At 35.8% G+C, this 23284-nt stretch overlaps 5 protein-coding genes across 14 annotated transcripts in view; 2 read left to right on the forward strand and 3 right to left on the reverse strand.

Moving 5' to 3' along the window:
• Positions 1-257: 257 nt before the first annotated feature.
• On the reverse strand, positions 258-3812 carry LOC136408757 (uncharacterized). The gene is made up of 11 exons (XM_066389901.1): positions 3650-3812; positions 3394-3570; positions 3083-3340; positions 2946-3027; positions 2703-2892; positions 2425-2581; positions 1717-1844; positions 1334-1625; positions 891-1281; positions 390-839; positions 258-335 (listed from the first exon to the last, which is right to left on the reverse strand). The coding sequence occupies exons 1-11, from the start codon at positions 3754-3756 to the stop codon at positions 258-260; spliced, it is 2310 nt and encodes a 769-aa protein (XP_066245998.1). The 5' UTR covers positions 3757-3812.
• Positions 3813-4506: 694 nt separating this feature from the next.
• Positions 4507-10219, forward strand: LOC136408030 (claspin-like). The gene is made up of 13 exons (XM_066388751.1): positions 4507-5175; positions 5229-5405; positions 5620-5846; positions 5897-6499; positions 6560-7146; positions 7209-7348; positions 7406-7516; positions 8279-8693; positions 8741-8857; positions 8905-9082; positions 9132-9519; positions 9578-9736; positions 9992-10219. Exons 1-13 carry the CDS (start codon positions 4546-4548, stop codon positions 10118-10120), a joined length of 3861 nt encoding a protein of 1286 aa, XP_066244848.1. The 5' UTR covers positions 4507-4545; the 3' UTR covers positions 10121-10219.
• A 41-nt stretch (positions 10220-10260) lies between these two features.
• Positions 10261-13916, reverse strand: PpD3 (protein phosphatase D3). Its single transcript, XM_066388753.1, has 8 exons — positions 13665-13916; positions 12293-12534; positions 12096-12243; positions 11924-12045; positions 11599-11869; positions 11097-11547; positions 10726-10807; positions 10261-10670 (listed from the first exon to the last, which is right to left on the reverse strand). The coding sequence occupies exons 1-8, from the start codon at positions 13756-13758 to the stop codon at positions 10611-10613; spliced, it is 1470 nt and encodes a 489-aa protein (XP_066244850.1). The 5' UTR covers positions 13759-13916; the 3' UTR covers positions 10261-10610.
• Positions 13917-14294: 378 nt separating this feature from the next.
• On the forward strand, positions 14295-15884 carry LOC136408344 (WD repeat-containing protein 20). The gene is made up of 2 exons (XM_066389271.1): positions 14295-15541; positions 15596-15884. The coding sequence occupies exons 1-2, from the start codon at positions 14415-14417 to the stop codon at positions 15816-15818; spliced, it is 1350 nt and encodes a 449-aa protein (XP_066245368.1). The 5' UTR covers positions 14295-14414; the 3' UTR covers positions 15819-15884.
• Positions 15885-17850: 1966 nt separating this feature from the next.
• The window catches only part of Trpm (transient receptor potential cation channel, subfamily M), a 50146-nt gene continuing 44712 nt past the window's right edge, over positions 17851-23284 (reverse strand). For 7 of the 10 annotated variants that reach the window (XM_066388771.1, XM_066388763.1, XM_066388764.1 and 4 more), the window contains 7 exons: positions 22008-22253; positions 21719-21910; positions 21047-21115; positions 20495-20815; positions 19276-19498; positions 19140-19222; positions 17851-19034 (listed from right to left, as the gene is read on the reverse strand). In XM_066388771.1, coding sequence (XP_066244868.1) covers positions 18838-19034; positions 19140-19222; positions 19276-19498; positions 20495-20815; positions 21047-21115; positions 21719-21910; positions 22008-22253 — 1331 coding nt within the window. In that variant the 3' untranslated portion in view covers positions 17851-18837. The remainder of the gene's footprint in view (positions 19035-19139; positions 19223-19275; positions 19499-20494; positions 20816-21046; positions 21116-21718; positions 21911-22007; positions 22254-23284) is intronic. The other 3 variants (XM_066388770.1, XM_066388769.1, XM_066388772.1) reach the window with 2 other exon arrangements.

Genomic DNA, 23284 nt, shown 5'->3' on the forward strand with positions numbered 1-23284 from the left:
AGAAGATAAAAGTAATGCATAGAGTCTGAAATTTGGCAATATCTACTTACATGCATATATTCAAATACATGCAGCAGCACAGGCAACCAGGTTTACAACGGTTAAATAAAGCTATACAGCATTGCCGTTGTTTACTCTGCACCTGATAATTAAAAGACTTAACAGAGAAAAAAATCACATTTAATTTTAATCAAATACAAAGGTATAATAAGATGGTTAATAACTGAATTACAAATATCCTTAAAATAAAGATAAATTTAACGGCCCAGAAGTCCTTCTTCCACGTTTCTTACCCTGGCGAACATCATCTCAATTTTCTCCTCATATCCATTCATCTAGAAGAAGCTTTGCTGCAATCACCCCTACACTTGCTTACAACAAACTCATACCTTAAATAACCCCTTTGTCCTCCTCAAATACATCTTCAGGAACCCTTTATCAGGCAAATAACCACAGACATGAAAATAATCCTTAAAGATACATTTAATCCAAAACCGGAAAAATTTTAGCCCTTCAAGAGAGTGATTTTTCCTATTAGAGTAATGACAAATATCCTCGATTAACATTCCCAGTGCAGGAGTATAAACCAAGTCGTGGGGGTGTTGGTTCAATAAAACTTTCAACGTGTCGTAGACGACACTACTTAATGATGGATTGCAAGCCAATGAGCACAACTTGGAAAACGAGGTCAGAATACTGCTTTCTTTTAAAACAACTAAATCGCTGACGCCCAGCACTTCCCTTAGAAACTCAATAGTCAGTTTCACGATGAATATATCTCTGCATAGTAAAGGTGTTAAATCAATTTTCACTTGATTATGCGGGGTGACAGGTCTTTCCTATCGTAATAAAATTTTCATCATATTGTAAGCCGGCTTATACATACTTACTTGATACTTCAAGATCTTGGTGAGGAGCTCCAGAATGGCCTTAGTAAGTTCATCCCCAGCGTTCACTAGGCAGCTAATAAGATACCGGATCCAGAATTCATAAGTGTTCATGCGGTGCATAAAATCTCTGTCTTTTTTCAGCACTGAGAGTAAGTTGGCAGCTATCTTACACAAATTAGTCAGCGTTTTTTCATCCAACTGTCTTTTCCTCAATATATCATAGAGACTGCTGAACAACTCCAAAGCGTTAGAATGGTTTTGATGCAGCTCCAAAGTACCGAGTTTGAGTAAGAGACTCACAATTGCAATGTTTCCGCTTACACGACTGATTAAATGCGGGATTTCTTGGAATGACGTTCGAGGTTGTAAGTTTTGGATTTCTTTGATCACTCTGTATTTTGTGGATTACATGTCAATGTTTTTTTAAAATAAATAGTACTTACAGTGTTGCTAGAGGATCGTTAGGATCATCAAAAAGAATCTCTACTAGCAAATTTTCAGATTTAGCAGCCAGTAAAGCGTCTTCGAGTTGGGTTATGGTATTGGAGGCATTATCTTGATTTAACCAGAATTTGATTGTATTTTTTTTCACTTCACGGGAGGCTTTGAACAGGATCCAGATGAGTTGTAGGGGGCAATTACTTAGAATTTGGTCGATGCGAGGAGCAATATTGGGCAAAACTGAATACAACAAATCGTCTCCTAATAAGCGTTTCTTCTCGATTTTTTCCGAATCTGTAGCAAACAAAATTGTATTAATAGTACCTAACAATATTGGCAAGTACAGCCATATTGCAAGTGTTTCTTGAATATGAGAAAAACTTACCCAATAATAGAAAAGGATAAACGTAAAACAGCGACTTTAGAACACGAACATTCAACACGTTCGTGTACTTTTTAGAGTAAATTAAACGACTCGTGGCGTCACATATTTCCGCAGTGCTCCACAACATTCTAAAAGACATCAAACGCACTAATAAAGAAATTATGATTTTGTTTCGTTACAAGTCCACCATTGCCTAAAAAATATTCGCAGGAATTATGGAGATTTTAAGACATATGTGACAACATTGTCTAAAATTCATTGGACAGTTGCAGCATCATTAAGCTTGAAGGTGCTCTAATGTAACAATCGAGATCATATCTGTTATATTTCCTATAGATTACAATAAACTAAGTTAACGAAATTAAGAAATAATGCTTGATTTGCAATAGAGATGTTTGTAGTCTTTCCCAGCTAATAACCGTTAAGAAAAGCAATTCGCAGAAGTGTACAAGCTCTGCTCTCTCCATTTTTCTGCATTTAAACAAGGATAACATCTGGAATCGTATTTGGTTTTTCCAATTCATGCAGTTCTTTGACAAAAACACCTCTCTATCAAAAAGATTTTGAACAAGTGAATTAAGGAAAAGAAGTTTATGGCACATAGAAAAAACTGATCAAAAACCTTTTGGATGCTAAGAGGATCCATATGGCGTACCTTACCGCATCAGATTGAAGAAAAATTCGGATGCGTATTCTTTTTTAACTTACCGTTTTGTGAACATCAAGAGATGGCACAAATAGAAGAAGGTTTCGCATGTAACACGAGGCCATTCTTTGATGTTATCGGGTAGATCCTTCACCGCTACTTTAATAGAAATGTCGTCAATGCCGAATTGCTGCTTGATAAAACTAATAAGGACATGGGCTAAAAAATAAGGAAAAACTAAAGTTACGTTATGTTTTTGGTAGTAAACCCAAATTTTCAGGGTTTGTGGTGTTAAACCAAGAAATTGCATATGTCTGGCATAGATTTGAGTAATAAGTACCTAAAAGATGCCTAGCAGCAGGTTCGCTGGTGAGGATTATTAATCTGTCTACCAGTGGCAGTAATTCTCTAAGGAATGCCAGCAATTCGGATTTATACATGGGATTTTGCTCTATTAACTCGTCAGCTTCATTGATAAGAGTAACAGTATTTCGGATGAGTGTTCCCAAAATTTGTCTATCCTCGATTATCTATAAGATAAATACTTTAAGTAGCTGATTTTGACGCTGTTTTAATTTCTTACTAGAGAGTTTTTAAGGATTTTTGTGAAATCATCCATTACCCAGAGGGTGCATAATTCAAAAGTTTTAGTCTCAATTGGGAATCTATAAATCAATAAAACTGAAAATTTTGAATTGAGATAATTACAAATAGTATTACTTCGCTAAGATAACTTCAGCCACTGCATGGAATTCAGCAAGAGCCCCCAAAGTTTTAAAATTATCCAAAATCCTAGACAAAACTTCATCGTATTTGCCATAATCGGTCACAATCCACAACATCTCGATTACGATCTCATGGCTTACATAGGCGCAACTTTTGCAAAACACATCGAGATTCGATATATACAGCAATATTTCGAAGATTTTACTGTATTTCTGCTGCAGAACGTCTTCTAATTTATTGGCAGCTTTCATCCTAAATATTATTAATGTTTACAGAATCTTTAATCCCGACACTCTGATACGAACCCAAACCACATCTCTTTGAGCAGCTCCAACAAATCTAGAACTATGCTTGTTGTGCCGTAAATAGAATTGAAGTTTTGCAGGACTGAAATGGCGAAATTCCACATTAATTTAGTTGCATTGGTGTTTGAATAAAGTAATTCGGTCCTGCTGATTTTCAGCAACGTAGGCAGCAGTTTGCTGAAATATTATAGAGATTAGAGATTCACCTTAGCGCGTAATAAGTAAATTGGCGGTGATGAGATAATAAGAATCTCACCTGACAATGGCCAGTTCTGTAGGGTTTACTCCTGCAAGATCGCCATAACGAAAATTACACACCACTGCATTGGAGGCAGTCATTTTGCCTCCGTAAACGTCCACCATCTCTATCTTTTTATTATCCGCAATTAATTTGCGTTTATTCTAAACGTGTTTTGCTTAGTTTTAATGGATATTTGACACAAACTTGAAAAAATGCTAACAGGTTGTTCAAATCAAAGAAAGATAAAGCAAAATGGCAAATATATGTTGGGGATAACAAAGTTAAGGGAATATGTCAAGCTGGTTGTGTTTATTTCGGCGCAATTAGCAAAGACGTCAGAAACAGCGAATATATATCAAGTTTTCATTGTTTTTCATGATTTTTCCTTTTGAGTTAACTTTACATAATACTACTACACTTAGCATAAAACTTATGATTAAATTAGTGCCGTAAAGAAAATTTCAAGAAAAACTTTCTTATTTATGAGTCTTAATTTTGTGTGAATATAATTTTGATAAAATTTTAAAATTGAGCCCGCGAAGTAGGTGTTGGATATTCATGCTTATAGCGCCACCTATTTGTGAGAAGCTGAAGAACACACTATTCCTTCAGATTTCTTTGTTGGCAAAATTGAATAGTACCCCAAAAAATATTTATTTCACTTGTTACCTGAAGTGGGAGTAAGATGGAAAGATGTTTGGGGTTTTTCCACACTATGCTCAAATATATCAACTTCTCAATTAAAATATAACCTTAAAGTTTGGTGAAAGGCGCCAATTTGTTTTGTGGAGTTAGGTTTTACATTTTCCTTTATTTCACAAGTACACACCACATTTTAAAGCATTTCCTCTACAAAAATAACCTTTCAATATTTTTTCCCATTCATAATATTGCTAGCAAAGTGTTCAGAAATGAATTCGGACTGTGATCAACTCATCCCTCCAAAAGAAAATGACGTTGACCTCTCCAATACCACAAATCAACCCTGCGAAGCCTTAATAGAGCCTTTAGAAATTGAACCGAATGCCGTTTCTAGCTCTCATACTGAGCCATTCGAAGGAACTTCCTCTCTTCATATCACAACCACTTTTGACAAACCTGTCAATTTAGATTCCGAGAAGGAAAATATCTTGGATTCCTCCATCAGAGCTTCATCAGTGAAGAAAAAATCGAGGATAATATTAAATTATAGTGATAGTGAAGGCGAAGAAGAGATGAAAAATGCGCAGGATGGGAGGCAAACTTCTGAGGCTAACGTTTTATCCACAAAGCAAAAATTGATAATGAATGATAGTGATAGTGACTTAGATGATTCTAGGCAAAATGTATTAAGTTTAACAAATGAAAATTCAACTGTCAGGAAAGTGCATAAAAGTAAAGTGTTGTTAGATAGTGAAAGTGATTCCGACGAAATCACAGTGCCTTCTTCACATGATAAAAGTTTTGCCAATCAAACACAAGTGGAGCAAGAGTCTGAGCCTGTGATTTTTATCTTAAACTCCAAAGGGGAAGTTGTGCCTGAAAGTGAATTATTGACAGAGGTAAATTTGCATGATTTTGTATTGCATTTTTTTACATTCTAAGATGATTGTAGAAATCAAGATTGGCAATGTTATGTGATTCTGATTCCGAGAATGATAATCAGGTATTGAGCGAACACTGTGAATCAAATGATGAGTCTTCGAATGAAGAAAAAAGACAGAGCCTCAAAAAGGTGTCAAAAGAAAACAAATCAGAGTTAGAATTTACAGGCAATGATGTACCACATAAGGTAATTGGGTAGTTGCTTTTATACCAGAAAATTTAAGTAAAGTTTATAGACACAAATTTTATGTAAATATCTGCAATTTATAAATTATAGAGGTTAAGATCAAGTTGCAACTATTATATTAATATTGAGTTTTTAAGCTGAGGGCTATGAGGGGTCAAAAGTGGGGAATTTAGCTTTTTTTTGTGTCTTTTCCACCCCTTAATTTTCCTATAAGATGACGCCAAAAGAAGCCGCAGAACAGCGCAAAGTGATTCAATCCGAATCTCAACGCATGGTGCGAGAAAAAGACATTTCCTTGCCCTATCACAAACCTAAACCCCGAAGTCTTCAGGAGTTCCTATCAAGGCGCCCCAGGCTATCTAGAGCTGCAGAAAGCGAGTCCTCACGAGCCCCACCTTCAGTGGCAATTAAAATGTCCAATGAACAACTTGAATTCATATCGTAAGTGAATTTTTTTGAATTTTTATTGGTAATTTTCCAATGGTTTACAGGAAGAAATTGAAAGAACGAGAGAGAGAAGTAAAGGAGTTTTACAAATCTGAGAGTGAGGAGTCAGATAATGATGAGAAGGATAAGGATTATGTTCTTCTAGTAGAGAACAGGGAGAATGAGGTAACAGCTTCAGTTGAAAGTTGTTTGGAAGATGATAAAATAGTGAACTTAGGAATTGAAAATATTTCTGATACAAATCCTGAAGAATCAGCAAATGTTGAACCCACAGAAACTTTGCAACAACAGTTAATAGATTTAACACCAAACTGTGAGCCAGTATCTGAAAACTATGAGTTCAATTTAGAGGACGATAATACTAAAAAAACTCAAACTTGCAACCTTCAAAAAGATGTTAAAGACTCTACTCACACAGATCTAGATAAGGAAATTGAGAATTTCGGAGAAGAATTAACAACATTCAAATCCCAGCTGAAGTTACTAAAACTGGCTAATGACAAACCGACATTGAGCGGAGGTCCTGATGATGTTATTGACCTAAATGAGGGTGTAACCAAGTCAAAAGAGGTTGTTGAGTTGATGGAGCGCTTTGCCAAGCATGCAGCGTCAAAAAAGCACCATCTGCAACACAAAGTAAAGTTGAGGTTAGAGTTTTTGAGTTATATGTTAAATTATTATTTTAGTTATAATTAGTTGTTTTTTAGTGTCATCACAGTGGAGAGTGGAGGTGATATCCTCAAAGAAGAGGTGGCCATGAATGTGGATAGTGATGAGGAAGATGAAAGGATTGAGGAGAAACCAGGGGTAAAGATGCAAAGATTGAGAGGGGAGTTGCAGCGGCAGATGGAGATAAAAAAAGTTGAGATTTGGCAGCAGAAAGCTGCTAATGGAATTAGAGGGGATACTCAAGATGATGCACAGGAGAAAAGTATTCTGGATGATGATTATGAGGAAGAAGAGGAAGAGATGACAGATGAAGAAGAGCTAGAAGATGATCTAGTTGAAGATGATATTGACATGACTGATAAGCCGCAAAAGAAATCTGCCTTTTTGGATGAGGAAGCTGAGGAAAGCAATCAAGAATCCCTTTCAGTTAAGGAAGGATATGAAGAAGAGATTGTTGAAGATGAGGAAGAAATTGAAAATCACAGTAATGACAATGAAAACACAAACATAAAAAAAGAATTAAAAAGAATCATTAAACCTGCGGATGATTCTGATGACGAAGATTTGCTCCATTGCTCACCCGAAGTAGTAAAACCAAACCTGCACTTAGATTCCACAGTTACAGGTAAATAATTAACCAACCAAACTAATAGAAATACAATGCATATTACACTAAGTTCATTTTAGCCGATGAAGACGAAATCCCGCCTCATCAGCCACCACAGCTGCGCACTCCAGTCAGGCCTGAACCCAGTCAAACGAAATCCATTACTGACTTTCTTACCCCAATTTCATTCATTACAAGCATACAAAACCTATCTTCCAAGGTATAATATATCATCAGAAATTACAAGGGAAAGTTCTTTACTATTCGTGGGTTTCAGGGTCACAGAGACGGGTCTGTTGTATCCCCTTTTCGTATGCCATCAGACTTAAAATCCCCAATTAGGGGTGAGCAGAAGTATTTTTTTGCAGAACCAGCAGATGAATCACAGGTTAGTGAGGGGTTTTTAAAAAAATGGAGAATTTTATTAAGAATAGTTTTTGTTTTGGATTGGGGAAAAAATGACGTTATCACTATTAGGTACTTAAAAAATAGGTGGTTATGTAGCTATTAAGCAAAAATTATTACGAGATTAGCACATCATGTACAAATTTGTATTGATGTACTGCTCTGATGCAAGTTGCCCGGATAAAGAGATTTTGTGGAATTAATTACAGAGATTTAATGTTTCCTTCTCCCATATTTAAATCTTGTATAAAAGTTATATAAGTTCGTTAAACTCTCCAAAAATCAGAAATTTTTCAATTGTGACATTTTTTGAAGCATGAAATGAAGTAAAAAATGTTCAAATGACTAAGATCTTTTAGAATTTAAGGAATATCAAATTATTACTCAAATTACGCCGCTAAATTGTTGTAAGTGCAAAAGTAAATTTTAGAATATGAAGGCAAACTGATTTCTTGGAGCATTAAAATGTGTTCAAGCATATTGACCTGTCATGGACACGACTCAAAATTGCACGATTCATTCCTGAATTTTTTGAATTTATTGACGGTCAAAAACTTAATAGAACGTCATAAAAATATTGTCAAAAGTAGTTGAAAGAATCTTAAGTGCTTTTTCTATAGATAAAAAGGATTAAAATCTTCGGCATAAATCTTTTTAGCCAAATTACGTATTGAATTTGAAGTTTAAATTTCGTGTCTATAGCAATTTTCTTCTAACATAATATTTTTATAATGTATGTTTTCAGGACATTCTTCAGCCTCAGACCCAAAACTCCAGTCAAACCTCAAGGGAATCTACAAACATTGAAGTTGAATCCACATACGAAGACACCCCCACCACACAAGACCTCTTAGGCATTTGCTCTGGCCAATTTACTGGAATAACTCAGCCTGAGCCTACAAGCAGCTTTGCGGAGAGCCAGAATGATGAAGTAAAATCTTTAGATGTTGAAGAAATGGTGATCTCGCAGCTGCTCAATGAGGAAGAGCTCGAAAGGTTTAAAAAGAAATTCGAATCACCAATTACTGAACACAGGCCTGTGATGGTACATAATAAGATTGAAACAGCCGAGGTTGTTGGGGGAGGAGTGATTGATTCCGATGACGAGGAAGAGTGTAAGAGGAGGAAAGGGAAAAATCAGAAGAGAATACAATTTTCAGGTTTGTTGTCTTGATTGTGTGGTTATTTTGTATGTAGTTGATTTTAGATGATGAAAGCAGTTCCGAAGAAGAAATAGAGGAAGAAATAGATTTGCAAGATGATATGGACAATGTCGGTTATGATTCGGAGGAAAATGAAATTGATTTAAAAGCTAATGAAGAAGGTAAGTTTTGTTTTAGAAGAAGGACTTTTTGAGAAACAGTTTTTTAGCCCCCAAAGAGAAGTTGAAATTGGCAGATTTCTTGGATGCCGAAGCTGAGCTAAGTGAATCTGAGTGGGGCAGTGAAGATGAGGATGAAAAGGGCTTGGATGAGTTCGAGTTTGAACTGGGCGATGCTGACAATGTTGACGAAAAAAAAATTAAATCAGACTTGGAGAAAATCCATTTGTGAGTTTATTTTTACTGAATTTGACAGTCGCAAAAAAGGATTTTTAAGACGGAGAATGTTGGACGATGACACTCGTGAGGTAAAGCTGTTGCAAGAGCTGCTTTTGGAAGATGGCGAAATGCACGGAGGAGGGCGTCAGCGCCAGTTTAAATGGAAAAATATTGATTTAAACGGTGATCAAACTGAGGAACGGAACGACGAGGACGACGTATATTTGGACGAGGAAGAGAGCGAAGAACAATGGAGGAAACAACGCCACCAAAGAGAGATGTATTTAAAGAAGCAGCAGGAGAAAAGCAGAGGTCAGGATTTACTGCAGAGCAGTCAATTACTGAAAATCGGGCAAAAAGTTCTGCAGCGCAGCTTGAGTCTCAACTCTCAACCCAATGAGAAAAGCGAGACTAGTCCCGATAAAAGCTTGATTTTTGATCTTCAGGTTCAGGAATATATTAGAAGTTAAAAAATAGTTTTGTTAATTTTTTTAATTATTACAGAACAAAAGGGGTTCATTCCTAAACAGAAGCGATCAAGTATTGCAACGCGTGGCTGAATATACCGCTGCAGAAATTCAAGTGGATAGCTCTAAGAAAACCACCAAACACTTCCTGTTCCAAAGCGTTTCCATGTCCGAAGTGACGGTGGGATCTGCAGAGGTAAGATTGCGAAAAAGTTTTTTAAAAGACTATATACACGATTATGAGTGAAAGTAATCTTCCAATTATTTATCAAAACTTTCTATCCTTTACGCTCTTGAGTGAGAGATTGTACAGAGAAGCCTAATTGGAATAGCAATATGTGGTAAAGTGAGTGAAACGTTTTTGAACGAGTAAATGGGTGTTTTGTGAGGAAGCAACACTAATATATACTTTTATGCGCTCTTTCAATAATTTTTATAATTTAATTTGTAGAACAAGAAACGAAAAGCGTTGGATAGCACTCCGAACGTGTTAAAAAAATTGCGGCTAAGCACGAATCTCAGTCCTGCGATAAAAAAGAAATTGGACAAACCCGAGAGATCGAAAAAGCTCTTCGGTTAACCAAGTCGTAAAACTATATGTAAGTAACGTTATTTTTAAAAATTATTATGAAAATTGTTATAAGCGTGAGTGATAGTAATATATTGACTGATTTTCGCATGGAAACATATTTTTACCCCATTTAAACTAAAAAAATTACTCTTTAAACTAAGTTTTATTAAAATATACACTATCAAAAATGGAACAATGCATTTTCAAAATTAATGAAACACAATTCCAATGTAATAATTACTTAATAATAATAATGACGGTGGAAGGGTGGCATTTTACCTTTAACTCAAAGAACTGAAACGTCATGCTTGACAACAATAGTTACAATATTCCTAAATAAATAGAAACAAAATTGGTTAATATTAATTGGTTTGTCCTTCCTTCCCAGTTCGAGCCTATACCCATCACTACAACGGGTAACATCGTTTATTGTACGGTGTGAAAGAACCGATCGACAAATAAAACTAAAAATTAGACTACCCTTAAGTAATAGCAGGTACTAGCACATTAGGCTTAATAACGAATTGGCGTACGCCATGGGTTTCACATTCGGATGCGGCTGAAAACAATCGAAATTTATACTTGAAAAACGATAATTAATTGATAAAAGTTACCACTGCCTCGTAAGTTGTATACTTGGGAGTCATATCTTTGCCGTTTAGAATGATGAAAGCACCTTTATTACCCATGGTATCACTGAAACATAACAATTTAAATTAATAATAGACAAATATTGCCTTCACCATATTTTCAAGAAACATTGTTTACTTTAAACTAACGACTTAAAATATTATATATACCTATAAAGTGTTATATTTGTCGATATTTTTCAGACTCAACTCCCGACGTTACTTCTTCCGAAAAAAATTCGAATTATGACGAGTTACCTACTGGACATGTGACTTAAATATTTTATACTCCTATTCATCAAATCCTATAGCGAACTAAAATATATTACTACGGTACAGGTAATTTTTTCACTTACCAATAATTAGGGGCTGAGAACACAGTGATGCACTTCCCATCATGGGCCACCTCGTACCCATCATTCTTAACTTCGTGACTCCTTATCACATAGTCCAGCTTATTCAGCTCCAGAAACTTGCTAGTGACATCAGGCCCGAATTGACAGCCCACACCCCTTTTGCTAGGTGCCCGCCCATTTTGGGGCTGTGGATCACTCCACAGGAGTTCACACATGGGGCCCTCTTCCGGCGGCTGTCGATTTCTATCTATTTTCTTGATTTCATCCAACGTCACATCATCCCTCGAGAACAACCCTCCATGCATAACCATGACGCGCTTGTTTAGGCAGTGAGCCAATGGTAGCCAGTTGTAAACTTCAGTGAATAATTCCGCCATTTGGACTGTGTATTTGGATTTAACTTCACCATCAAATCCGTACATTTGGTTCATTGTGGCGCTCTCATGGTTACCTAATATAAGAACTCGTCAAACATAAAAAAATGCAAAAATCTTAGTATTACCTCTGGACATGAAAAAGTGATTGGGATAAAGGAGTTTAAAGCCAAATAAGGTAAAAATGCATTCAACAGAAAATGAGCCTCGATCTACAAAGTCTCCATTAAAGAGATATGGATTGGTCTCTGAAGGCAGGCCATTGAGTTCGAAGATGTTCATTAGATCATAGAATTGTCCATGTACATCTCCACAAACAGTAAATTTATCATTATCGCCTATTGTGATGTCTATTAGTGAGGGTTGGCCCATGAAGTAAGTTTTAATATCTAAAAGGATCTATGAAGATTTAGGGTTAATAATATGGCTAAGGTGTGGAATTAATCCACTCACTTTATAGGCAAATTTTCTATGTAATTTTCCTTGATTCTTATACAATTCCATGAGCTCTTTAATGAATTTCAAAGTCACTTTACCCTCTTCAAGTTCGGGGCCCGTATAGTCATTTTCAATTGCTATGAAAAACTAGTTATTTAAATATTTTAATATTTGATTATTGGCTTACTCATTCCATCTAAATTAATACTATTAGCTATGTTTTTCTTATTATCCTCTACTGAGATCGCTTTCTCAAATGCAATTTTCTTCACTATCTTATTGCATTCAACAAATTTGAGCTTTGCATCCTTATCATTTGGTCTCACTTTGGTTACCTTTAATCACAACTCAAAATCCATAAAAAACAAAGATGGACACACTTACATATTCATAGTCTTTAAGAGCATCTTTCCATTTGCCCAAAGACATGTTGGCGGCAGCCCTACGATAATACCCTTTGACATAGTTTTTGTCTAGTGCCACTGCATTGTCAGCGTCCACGAGAGCGTAACCAAAACACTCAATTTTCAAATAGGCAAAACTTCGATTTGCACGGTAGACTGCTGTGTTGGGATTCTTCTCAATTGCTTTGCTGTATAGATCTATGGCAGTATTAAAATCTTGTTCTAGAAAGAAGGAGAAAGTTGCAATAAAATACAATCAAAGATGGTATCTATAGAGGTCTTAATGTGAGATCACCATCAAATGCTATTGGCCGCAAAAATAATTAAAAGGAACATAAGAACCCCTAACTGGGGACCCATCAAAGAACATTTGAAGGAAAAATCACCTACAAAAATGTGTTTGTCAAATTTCTACTTTGGCTTGAATGAATAAATGATGCAATCAACTGCTCTGCAGATGGCTTTAAGTCAGACAGGCTGGTTGATGCATGTGTCTAGGCTACCGCTAGCAAAATGGAAAGACATTTTGCTTTGGTAACTCATGCCACAGTGTCTCAGACTAAATTGTTTGTTATTTGTACATGCAGGTTCAAACTATTGTTTGACCCACACAGAAATGGCAAAATGGATAGGTAGTAGGGTTGACATAGTAAAGTCTAAAGTAGCCTTGAACTGTAAAAGCTTCATCAATATCTTTCCATCAAAAACAACTAAATTAATCTCTTTGGGGTTTTGGAACATGTGAAGTCAAATTGTTCAGCCATAACAAGCTTAAGTAAAGTACCCTATCAGCCTAGACCAATTGTCAGGATCTCTAGATGCATGACATTCTTAATACTGAAATTCATAATTGACTGGATGTTTCTACACTACTAGAAAACTTTCCACGATATGTAGCAGTCTAGAAAATACATAATTGAACCAAATCTCAGGCAAATGACTTTGTCCTTTGGCTTGAACTGTCACCTCTAATGACATCAACATCTTGTGAACCCTGATTGCAGGGGATAGTTTGAAGACAATGAAATATCAAGACATGTGCTGGGAGCATTCTGTAATGTAGCACTTTAGACAAAGAATCTTATTACTTAATGAGATTAAAGAGTTACATCTTAACTGAATTATTAGCGGATGTTAATGTGGGGTCTTAAAGGGGGCTTCTAAAAGGGCCTGTTTTAATAAAATAAACGCTTTACATGTACACAGTTGTTAACAGTGTAAAAAAATCATTTTAAATTAAAGAATGGGTTGCATTAAATTAACGTAAATACTGGAATAATGGGGGATGTATTTGTTTACCAGCAAACTTAATTTAACACTAAAAACCTTCTTCATTAACTTTGAAAACTCACTTTTAAAATACTCATTTGCCTCGTTTTTGTACTTTTCGGCAAGTTCTGCATCTTCAGGGGAAACAACTGGTCGGTCCTTCGTGTTTGTGCTCATGGTTAAAGGGGAAAACTTTCGGATTTTAAGGCTGAAACTGAGATACTAAACGTAATTTAACAAAAATCTGAGTGAACTAAATTGGTGGGTGCATTATTTTTTCCCGAATTTTTGGTAATTTTGACAATTTGACGTTTCCCCCATTTTTCATTTTCGAGGAAATTCCCTGAATTTAGGTTAGGAATATTAGATCTGTTTTGTTGGTAATAAATAGGTTTTCTTTGATAGACAAATTCAGGGTTAATGCAAGAGCAGTGAGAACTTGTTCATTCAGATTAATATTGATGTATCAATGTACACGAACATTATTTTATACGAAGGAAAATGCTGTTTTAACTGACCTAAATTAGAATACGCCAGCCTGCACTACATTTCTAATAGAAAATTGCTGAATATGCTAAAAATTGGTATATTTTGAATGTTTAAATTGCTAAACACGAATTCGTGTACTGATTATAGCGAATTAGAAAATACTCTAGTTCTGACGTTGTAGTATACTGACACTTGACATATTTCAAAAAAACATCATACTTAACCTAAAAAAATCGTAAATGTTTTCATTTAAAACATAATTTGTATGTTTCATCAAGATCTACAGATTTCCATGGGATAAACGTCCTAAAACTAATATTCGCCATGCACTGACTGAAGAAACAATGCTCTCCTGCCAGTTACACAACGGAACAACCATGGCCCGGCCCGAAACTCTTGGAAATCAGTCCCTAATGGAAGCAGGTGAAAGGCCCCTTGAACGCTCGCTTTCTGAACCTGGAGATGTTAAAACTAGCTTCGTGACACGTGAAGGCATGTACCGACTTATGACCCTCAGCGAGTATTCCAGACCAAATCGAGTAACTTATCAGCCACAGGGCCAAACTCCTCCACAAGTGAATGTGTCCCTTGTGAGCCTCGGAGGCGAAGAAGGGGATAGAATTTGTTTTAACCACGGCAGAGAACTATATGTTTATGTTTATAAGGGCATTAAAAAAGCTGCTGACTTGAATAAACCTCTAGAGAAGAAGATTTATAAAGGGACAAATCCAACTTGTCATGCATTTAATGAAGCTTCTGCCAATGGAGACAGTGTTGCTTTGCTTATAGGATTCAGTACTGGACAGATACAATTAATTGATCCAGTTAAAAAAGAACTAAGTAAGCTCTTCAATGAGGAGCGTCTAATAGACAAAAGCAAGGTGACTTGCCTTCAGTGGGTTCCTGGTAGCAAATCCCTGTTCCTAGCGGCTCATGCTTCAGGCCAATTTTATGTTTACAATGAAGAGCTGCCTTGTGGAAGCACCTCTCCTCATTACCAACCATTCAAAGCAGGTGAAAACTTTTCAGTTCATACCTGTAAAACCAAATCCACTAGAAATCCTTTATTTCGCTGGTATCTTGGCACTGGAGCTGCAATAAATCAACTATCATTCAGCCCTGATGGGTTACATTTGGCAGTAGTAACGCAAGATGGGCTTTTGAGAGTGTTTCAATATGACAATATGGAACTGTTGGGCACTGCTCGCAGTTATTTTGGAGGGCTATTGTGTGTTGCCTGGTCAGGGGATGGGAGGTTGATTGCAGTGGGTGGAGAGGATGATTTGGTTACTGTGTATTCAAATGAACAAAAGAGGGTGATTGCTCGAGGACAAGGACATAGATCATGGGTGGCTGCAGTAGCATTTGATTGTCATTTAGAAGGGGAATCATGTTATAGGATCGGTTCAGTGGGGCATGATACTCAGCTGTGCTTGTGGGAATTACCAGAAGATAATTTGGTGCCCCCCAGGTAAGTTTTTTTAATAAATTTAAGGTGTTAAATTTGAAAAAAACATTTTTTTAGACCGCGAGTTAAACGACGTTCTGATCCACTTCAATTGGTAGGGACTCCTGCTTGTCCTCGACTAGATGAGTGTCCCATGTTAGAACCTTTAGTGTGTAAGAAAATTGCCCATGAACGTTTGACTTCCCTGATTTTTCGGCCTGACTGCTTTATAACTTCGTGTCAGGATGGTTATGTTTATACTTGGGCGAGGCCTTCACGACCTAGCAATTCTGTTGCATAATTACTAGCTAATTATTAGCAAAGAGGTCTTTAAATTGTATATTTAATAATAATTGATTAAGTATTATTACAGTTTTTTCACTTTAGCAAATGAAGAAAATAACTGTACTATAAACCACAAATTATCAAGTTTTGATAGTGTTCAAAAGTATCTTCACCTGAACTGAAAATGTCGTTGGTCACATAATGTTATTAAGGTAAAAATAATCAAATCTTCATTTCGTTAGGCAGGAAATTAATTTTTTGGAGGCGAAATCTAATACATGTGTATTTTATCAAAAATGTATTGCGGTAGCGCCATCTAGGTGTGAGTAGCTAAATTGGGCATTTCGTGATAGAAGAAATTTGCCTATATTTAGGAATTAATGTGTTATGTGGTGTAAAGGTGGCGCTACTAGTAAAACATTTTTAAAGATAAATAAAATTTTTCGAAATTATACATTAAAATTACTTGTATATATTGACTGTTTGTTAGTGTAATGATAACATAATGTCTATTCCAGTAACAATATGAATACTACCAGTCCTAGAGTAAACATCTATACTATTGAAGATTCAGAAAATGACATTATTGAAAACCAAACAAAACGATTTCTATCCCAGAAGTTCTAGCAGCGCTAAAAGTGGTCTCACAATGGTTGAAGTAAAATTATATTAGTGTTACTGACAGGCAAAGTTTCCTCAATGTTCAAGACAAGGCAGGAGCTGCTCAGTGGTCACATAAAATAGTTCAAACTAAACTTACGTCTTTTTTTAAATGATTAACATAGCAATAAATATTTAATACAATAATTAATGGTTTATTTTTTGCTTTGATTTTATTACAATGGCAATTTAGAAATACATTTAATTATTTCATTATTTCTTTCGTTCATGTGAAAATACCAGTTTTTTTTGTGTTCACATTAACGCGGAACTACTGTAGTTTTGATTTTGAAATAACTAAAGCTTTCTAGCAGGTATCATTATTTCAACTAGAAAAGTGGGTATTATGCATCTATAAGACTGCACAAGGTTCAATATGCGTCCGACGAAGACCGAAAATCGATACGAATCTAAACATCGATGTGAAGTTGCCGACCGAACTGATTCCTGCACTTTGTTGGTTATTGTCGGAAGCATATTAAACCTTGTGCGGTCCTTCTCCCATTTGCGCAATCCCTATGTTTCCACTTGAATTAGTGATGTCTGTATAAAATATAATAGAATAGTACGATAACTTCACAAATTTGATGTTCAAAAAAGTAGTGGCATACATGACGATTTTGCGTTAACAAATTAAGTGCTTCGACTTCAACGAGATTTGACTCTGCAGTACATATACGATACAGCATTGACATGCAACGGTTAAAATTCGAATCGGACAACTTTGATTTTTGGTCCGAAAAATACTATAGACTATAACATCATGAAAATTTTTAGACAAAAAAGTCAAGTTACTTCAATTTGGAAAATATTTGGTGGCGAAACAAGTAATCCAAACGCCTATTCGAAAACCAAATATTCTCAAAATTGGAACAATTCAACTTTTAATTAATGTTATTTTATATTTGTGCAATATTTTCATCTGCACCACTGGTGTACAAAAATCGAATATTTAAGATGAAATGCACGAATTGGTAGAACTTAATGATAAATTTTGAAGATATTTGGTTTTCGAATAAGCATTTACAGTAGGTGCTTTGGTTTATGTTCATGTTTTTGGGATTAATAAATCTAAGTTGTCGGATTCGAATCGGATTTGAATCATGTATGTTTTAACTGTATCGTACGTCTACTACGAAGTTAAATATCGTTGAAATCGGAACATCTCAATTTTAAATTAATTTTCTTATGCGAAATCTTCATATACGCCAATGGTTATTGGATAAGCAAATTTGCAAAATTGTACTATTTACGTGTTTCACAGACATCGTATTTGCTAAAGCATTACATTAACTAGGTACTCATCTATAATATATTATATATCTGTCTTTTTTTTATCGGTATTAGATTTCTAAGTTAGTACGTGAGCAAATAATACAATACATATGTATTTTAAAATTTATTTGTTCTTCTATTACAAAGAAAATTTTAGATATTAAATTTAATTTCATTCACAGGAGCATTATATTTTCTCTATTACAAGATGCAATGAAAATAGGGTCTGTCTTCATATAAATTATCTATTAAAATTTAGTACGTACAATAAAATTTGATGTGATATGCTATTTTCTTTTATTACAATAATAATTCAAGAAATTTGATTTCCTCTTGTACCTATATCATTATTGTACATCAGTATTTTCTTTTTTTTATGAACGTTCACCAAAACGTCAAACTTTATATTGTAGCGAAGATTTTTGTAAAATTTTCAATTACAAATATTCTATTAACTGTGTATCCACCGAATTGTGAACATGATTCACATTGCGGTGAATACGCAAATGACCAATCAGTTTTTTTTGTTGAACGCTCAGGGCTTTTACTAAGATAGACAACACAAGGATATGTTACTTTTCTATTCACTTTCTACAATACTTAATATAAGAAAATAACTCTTTGTAAAAATAGCTTGCATACATGAAAGATGATGAGTACTTGAAGTTTGCTTATTACAATTATTTCAAATAAGCTCAGAAATGCGAGATTATCATAATATCTTCAAATTTAGCGGTAATAATATTATTGCTGCGAAGACCTTTTGAGCAATGAAAATTGAGCACTAAAACACTCAGGAAATTGAACAGAAAAACAATAATACTGAATTGCCCTCAATATCTAGATTTTCAGATTGGAAGAGTACATAGTAACGCCTAAAAATATCACATACTAAAAAATGAGTTTTCCTCATATACACTTACAAGACATAGAATTAAAAATGACTACAATATTTCTTCAAGCGAAATCCGGGATCACATCCAATGTTTATTGTCTCAGAAACAACGCAGAGATTTGTTGATTTTGTCTGAAAGACGTAAAATTCATGCCTGAAGGATTCCTATAGCAAAACCTTTAAAAACGAAAAATTGCGGTACAAATTAACACATTGTTTCGGACTGCACGTGTAAACTAGATTTGGAATCAGCCTTTTTGACGACGTCTCGTTGTACCGTGGGGAGCCGACTCGAATCGATTATAATCGATGGCCGCTTCAGCGGCCCTCCCGAGGATGAAGTTCCGCTCGATTTCGATTCAATTGAGTCTTGTCGGTCTGTAGACGAACTAGAACTCGAACCTACATATTTCCGTAAAATCATTTAAAAGAAGAACTAAACATTATATACTACTATTATTTAGCGACAAACATCTGCGTCATCAAGAGGAAAAAAGTATGTGCTACCTAGGCCTTGCGTTGAAGGGGAGTCGCTGTCCACCGCTTGCGATCTCTTCAGAGTTTGCTGACGAGCCGGCCATGAACTCACCCTTAAACCTCAAATGGTAAAATTTCAACTAAAATATGTAAAAACAATGATTACCTGATCTCTCTAGTCTCGGCCACCACACTTAATAGTGCAGGACCTTTGCTGCCCCCTTGACCTGAATCTTCCACGTCCAATTCCAGTTCTTCATTGTAGCGCCTCTGAATTAAATTCTCCATAACCATGTAGTCGCTCTCCTCTGCATTGCGCAGGTGTTCCTTTTCAAAATTGATAGCGATTTCTGGGTTGGACATTTCAGAGAGTTGACGTTTGCGAGAACCTGTTAAACGACTCTTTGTTGGTAAGATATTACACTTGCAAGTGGAATTTTTATGAGAGACAAGATGCATTGAGTCTGGATGTCGAAGAAGATTTTCACGCGTAAAATGTATTGTAGAAGGCACTAGGCTCAGTATTGTTTATGTCAAGAATCCACTAACCCTTTGGTACAAATATTTAAATTGAGTTTAAAGCGATGTTTCTCAACCAATCAATTGACAGGACTACTTACGGTTTTCCATATTGATTTATGTTTTGTAAGTTGAATAAACCGTTAAATAGGACTAATTGCCGGATAACCTTTAAGAGTATTTTTGTGGCCTAGCTCATTATATACGTTAACTGCGTTAACTTATCGCGTGAGTTTCTATGCTTTATCTATCGACTAAGCACCGGATAAATCACGAATGAGTTACACGTTCATATATCATATTTAATTCTGTTTTGCTGCGTGTCATTCCCCAATATTCTGCGACCAGGCGACACACAAAAGAATGGCAATCTCACAACAGTCTTTTTTCAAGTCGCCATGTTTGTATCATAAGCGTTTTATATGGGCGTGCCGTCAGAAGGTGAACAGTGAAACCATCAGCTATGTTGTCAAGCATTCATAAAACGCCAAAGAACGTTTGATAAAGTGAACTGAAAGAAATTTAGACTTTTAGGAGTACTGTTGATTGATGTCAGTGTAGGTAATATATAACTTGACGTTCTTAAACTGTTGTGTTTAAATAATTGTAACCATTCAATACATTCACATAATGCTTCCACTAATGCACGAAACATGTGCATTTTCTATTGCATACTAAAGTAGTTTCTATTGACCGGTGCTGTGTACGTAAAATGTGGGAAAAAATATAAAGAGGAAACAGGATACAAAAACAATATGCATAACGCGAATTCCATAAGGGCAATCTCCGTGCAGTGGTATCAAGCACATAGAAACAAACAGCGGCATCGAGTGACGTGCAACAACATCCGCTAATACCGCACTTACTTGGCGGCGACTGCTCAGGCCTGGGCGGACTTAGTAATCCGGGACTTTTGGGCGGACTCAACAGCCCGCAGACCGTCTCCAGTTCATCTGTAATACTCGCGTATTCCGAATGCATGTGCATCAGCAGACTGCCCCGTGCACTGGGCGGGATCACCGTGATCTTAGGCTCCGTAAAAGTGACGCTGCGATCAAAGGAGGGCTGCGTCACCAAAGCGCAAGATGCTGAGGCCGGGATGTCGCTCGTTTCCGGCTCCGATTGAGTTTGCGAGAACTGACGTCGATTCAAAGTTGCTTTACTCGTCGATGACGAGGTGTCCTCTCCTGAATATCACAGGGTTTTACGCATGCTTTCACTCTAAGCCTTTTACCAACTTTATTGAGAGAATAAATGATATGAAGAATATAAAGTAATATGGTCAAGGAGGGCGTTACCTTGTATATCTTTGTGCAGAGATATAGAGGGGAGAAGAAACGATGATTGACAACCATCATGCGATGTCGAATGGTTGATTTACAACGATATGAGACACAAAGATACACACAATAACCTACCTACTCTCCGGAATATGTGGCAGAAAGATAAACTTTTTGGAGTTAGAAAGGTTGTCCGGAAGTCGCATGCTAGCAGCGTTAATAGAAAGGGATTAAGACGTAAAACTACTCATCGTCGAGGCTTAAAATTGGTTCTGTATTCATACGATTTTATTCGGCATGCAATTGCCGGGTTCAGCAGAGTCAACAGTAGTGCAACTGTTGGGGGTTTATATTGAGTGACCACTTTCAAACTGTTGCACAATTATTAACTCTGCTGAATGTGGTCAGTAATAACCTCCTGCTAACCTCTAAAATAACATTAACGGCAGAGCTGTCGGTAGTTAAAATAATTTAACAATTTAGTCATTGAAACATCAACTGATCAAAATCTTGGTAATTTCGCCAAAAGGATAATGTCCATGAAAACAATGAAATAAAGCCAGTGTATTGGCCAGTTTCGTAGATTCCATGGCAATTATCTTTCAAATAAAGTTTACATTGACTGTTTTGGAAAGTAGTATATTGATTTACTGATCCCTAAAATAAGTGAACTGAAACTCGCATCTGAGTGATGTCACTGCAAAACAGATATATTAATAGTAATTCAATTACATCTTTGAGTAGATGCGACAGCACTGATTATTAGCAGAAGACGTTTTTTAACGTTGCAGGAATTTGAATAAAACTCACCTGGCCCACTCTCAGAGCCTCTTCGCGCAGAATCACTATCCCTCCTCTTCTGAGCAGCTCTTGTTCTCAGTATATCTAGACTTAAGGCAGCGATATCATCTGCGGAAATGTCCAAAGAGTTCCGATCGCTGTCGACTGAAGTCTTCGAATCAGAACTCTTAGTCCTCTGACGCAGCAAATTCGACCTACTCCCTAAAAACGTAACAGTTAAAATTATCTTAAATCAGCGAAGAAAAATAATGATTTTTATTTTCAAACGTGCGCTGAACTGAACATAAAAAAAGCTCACCTGAAATGGAGATTACGTCTAGTTGCTCCTTTTTTTCTTGGGCATCTTCGTCTTCAGAGAAACGATACTCGATGTGTTGTCCATTGTCGAATATATAGGCGTCCGGTCTGACTTCGGTCAAAGATCTTACGATGGGTTTGCGTTTGTTTGGGTTTTGGGCTGCTAAAAGATGGCCTATAACCGATGATTCGTCTTCGGAGAATACCTCGGAGCGCTCACTCACGCTTCGTTCTCTCGAATCTTGCGCTATAACATTCAGAAAAAAATTTTAATTTAGCCACACAACTTGCTAGAACATGCAAAAAAAGATGAAAAACTTCAATTTTATTACTTCACATCATTGTACTAAAATTCTAATATACGATCAACAGAAAACTAAATTAAACCATCGGTAAAACAGTAATAGCGTATCAAACTACAATTTATGAGCAATATTAGGATTATAATCAGTAATATATTTGAAATTTGTGCCGATGCCGACCGATAAGGTTCCACCCGTAATCATATTTTCTTTACGAACTGCAAGTTTGGCGGCAGCCTTATATGATTGCTGGGACAGCAGTATGATAATTGATACTCTTCCTATATTTCTTTTAACTCAACACTTTTGTTTTTAGTTAGTCGCAATAAAGCTTTGATCCCATAAACTTGTTTTCTGTTAAAACATTTACAACGAAATCGTACGAAGGACTTTGATTTAACAAGCAATTAATATTTTATTTGTATGTACTCAAGTAATTTCGAATTACCTGACATTGTCTCGTATCATACATAATTCCTCCTACTGTGGGACGTAAACCTTGAAAATCGGTTTTTAAAGGGCCTAGAACCCCTGTGAAGACGTTTTTTTCGCAATATTTTCGAAATGGTTTACCTTAAAATTATAAAATTCGGTATACTTTAATAAGTTGGAATGTGAAATCTTTTTTTATCAATTTTTTATACGTTTTATTATTAAGGATTTATCATTTATTCACAACAAATGTTGAAAACGGCCTCTGTTCACATCAATGCACCCTCTAATTCTTTTCTTCATGGATTTCGATGTCCATGTAATCGTGCATCGGTTTATAAAAACTAATTTTTGTGGAAAATTATTTATCCTAATGAGATGAAATACGAGAACCTTTTTTACTTAAAAATATTTGCGATTCAGTAATTTGATTAAAAAAATTAAGAAACGTTATAAACAAAAAAGTTATTATAGGACAACATTTATATAGGAAACCTTCCGTATATGACGCTCCTGACTAAAATCTGCAATTATTAACCCGAAT

The sequence above is a fragment of the Euwallacea similis genome, chromosome 4 (genome assembly GCF_039881205.1).
Source record: "Euwallacea similis isolate ESF13 chromosome 4, ESF131.1, whole genome shotgun sequence".
NCBI classification, from domain to species: Eukaryota; Metazoa; Arthropoda; class Insecta; order Coleoptera; family Curculionidae; genus Euwallacea; species Euwallacea similis.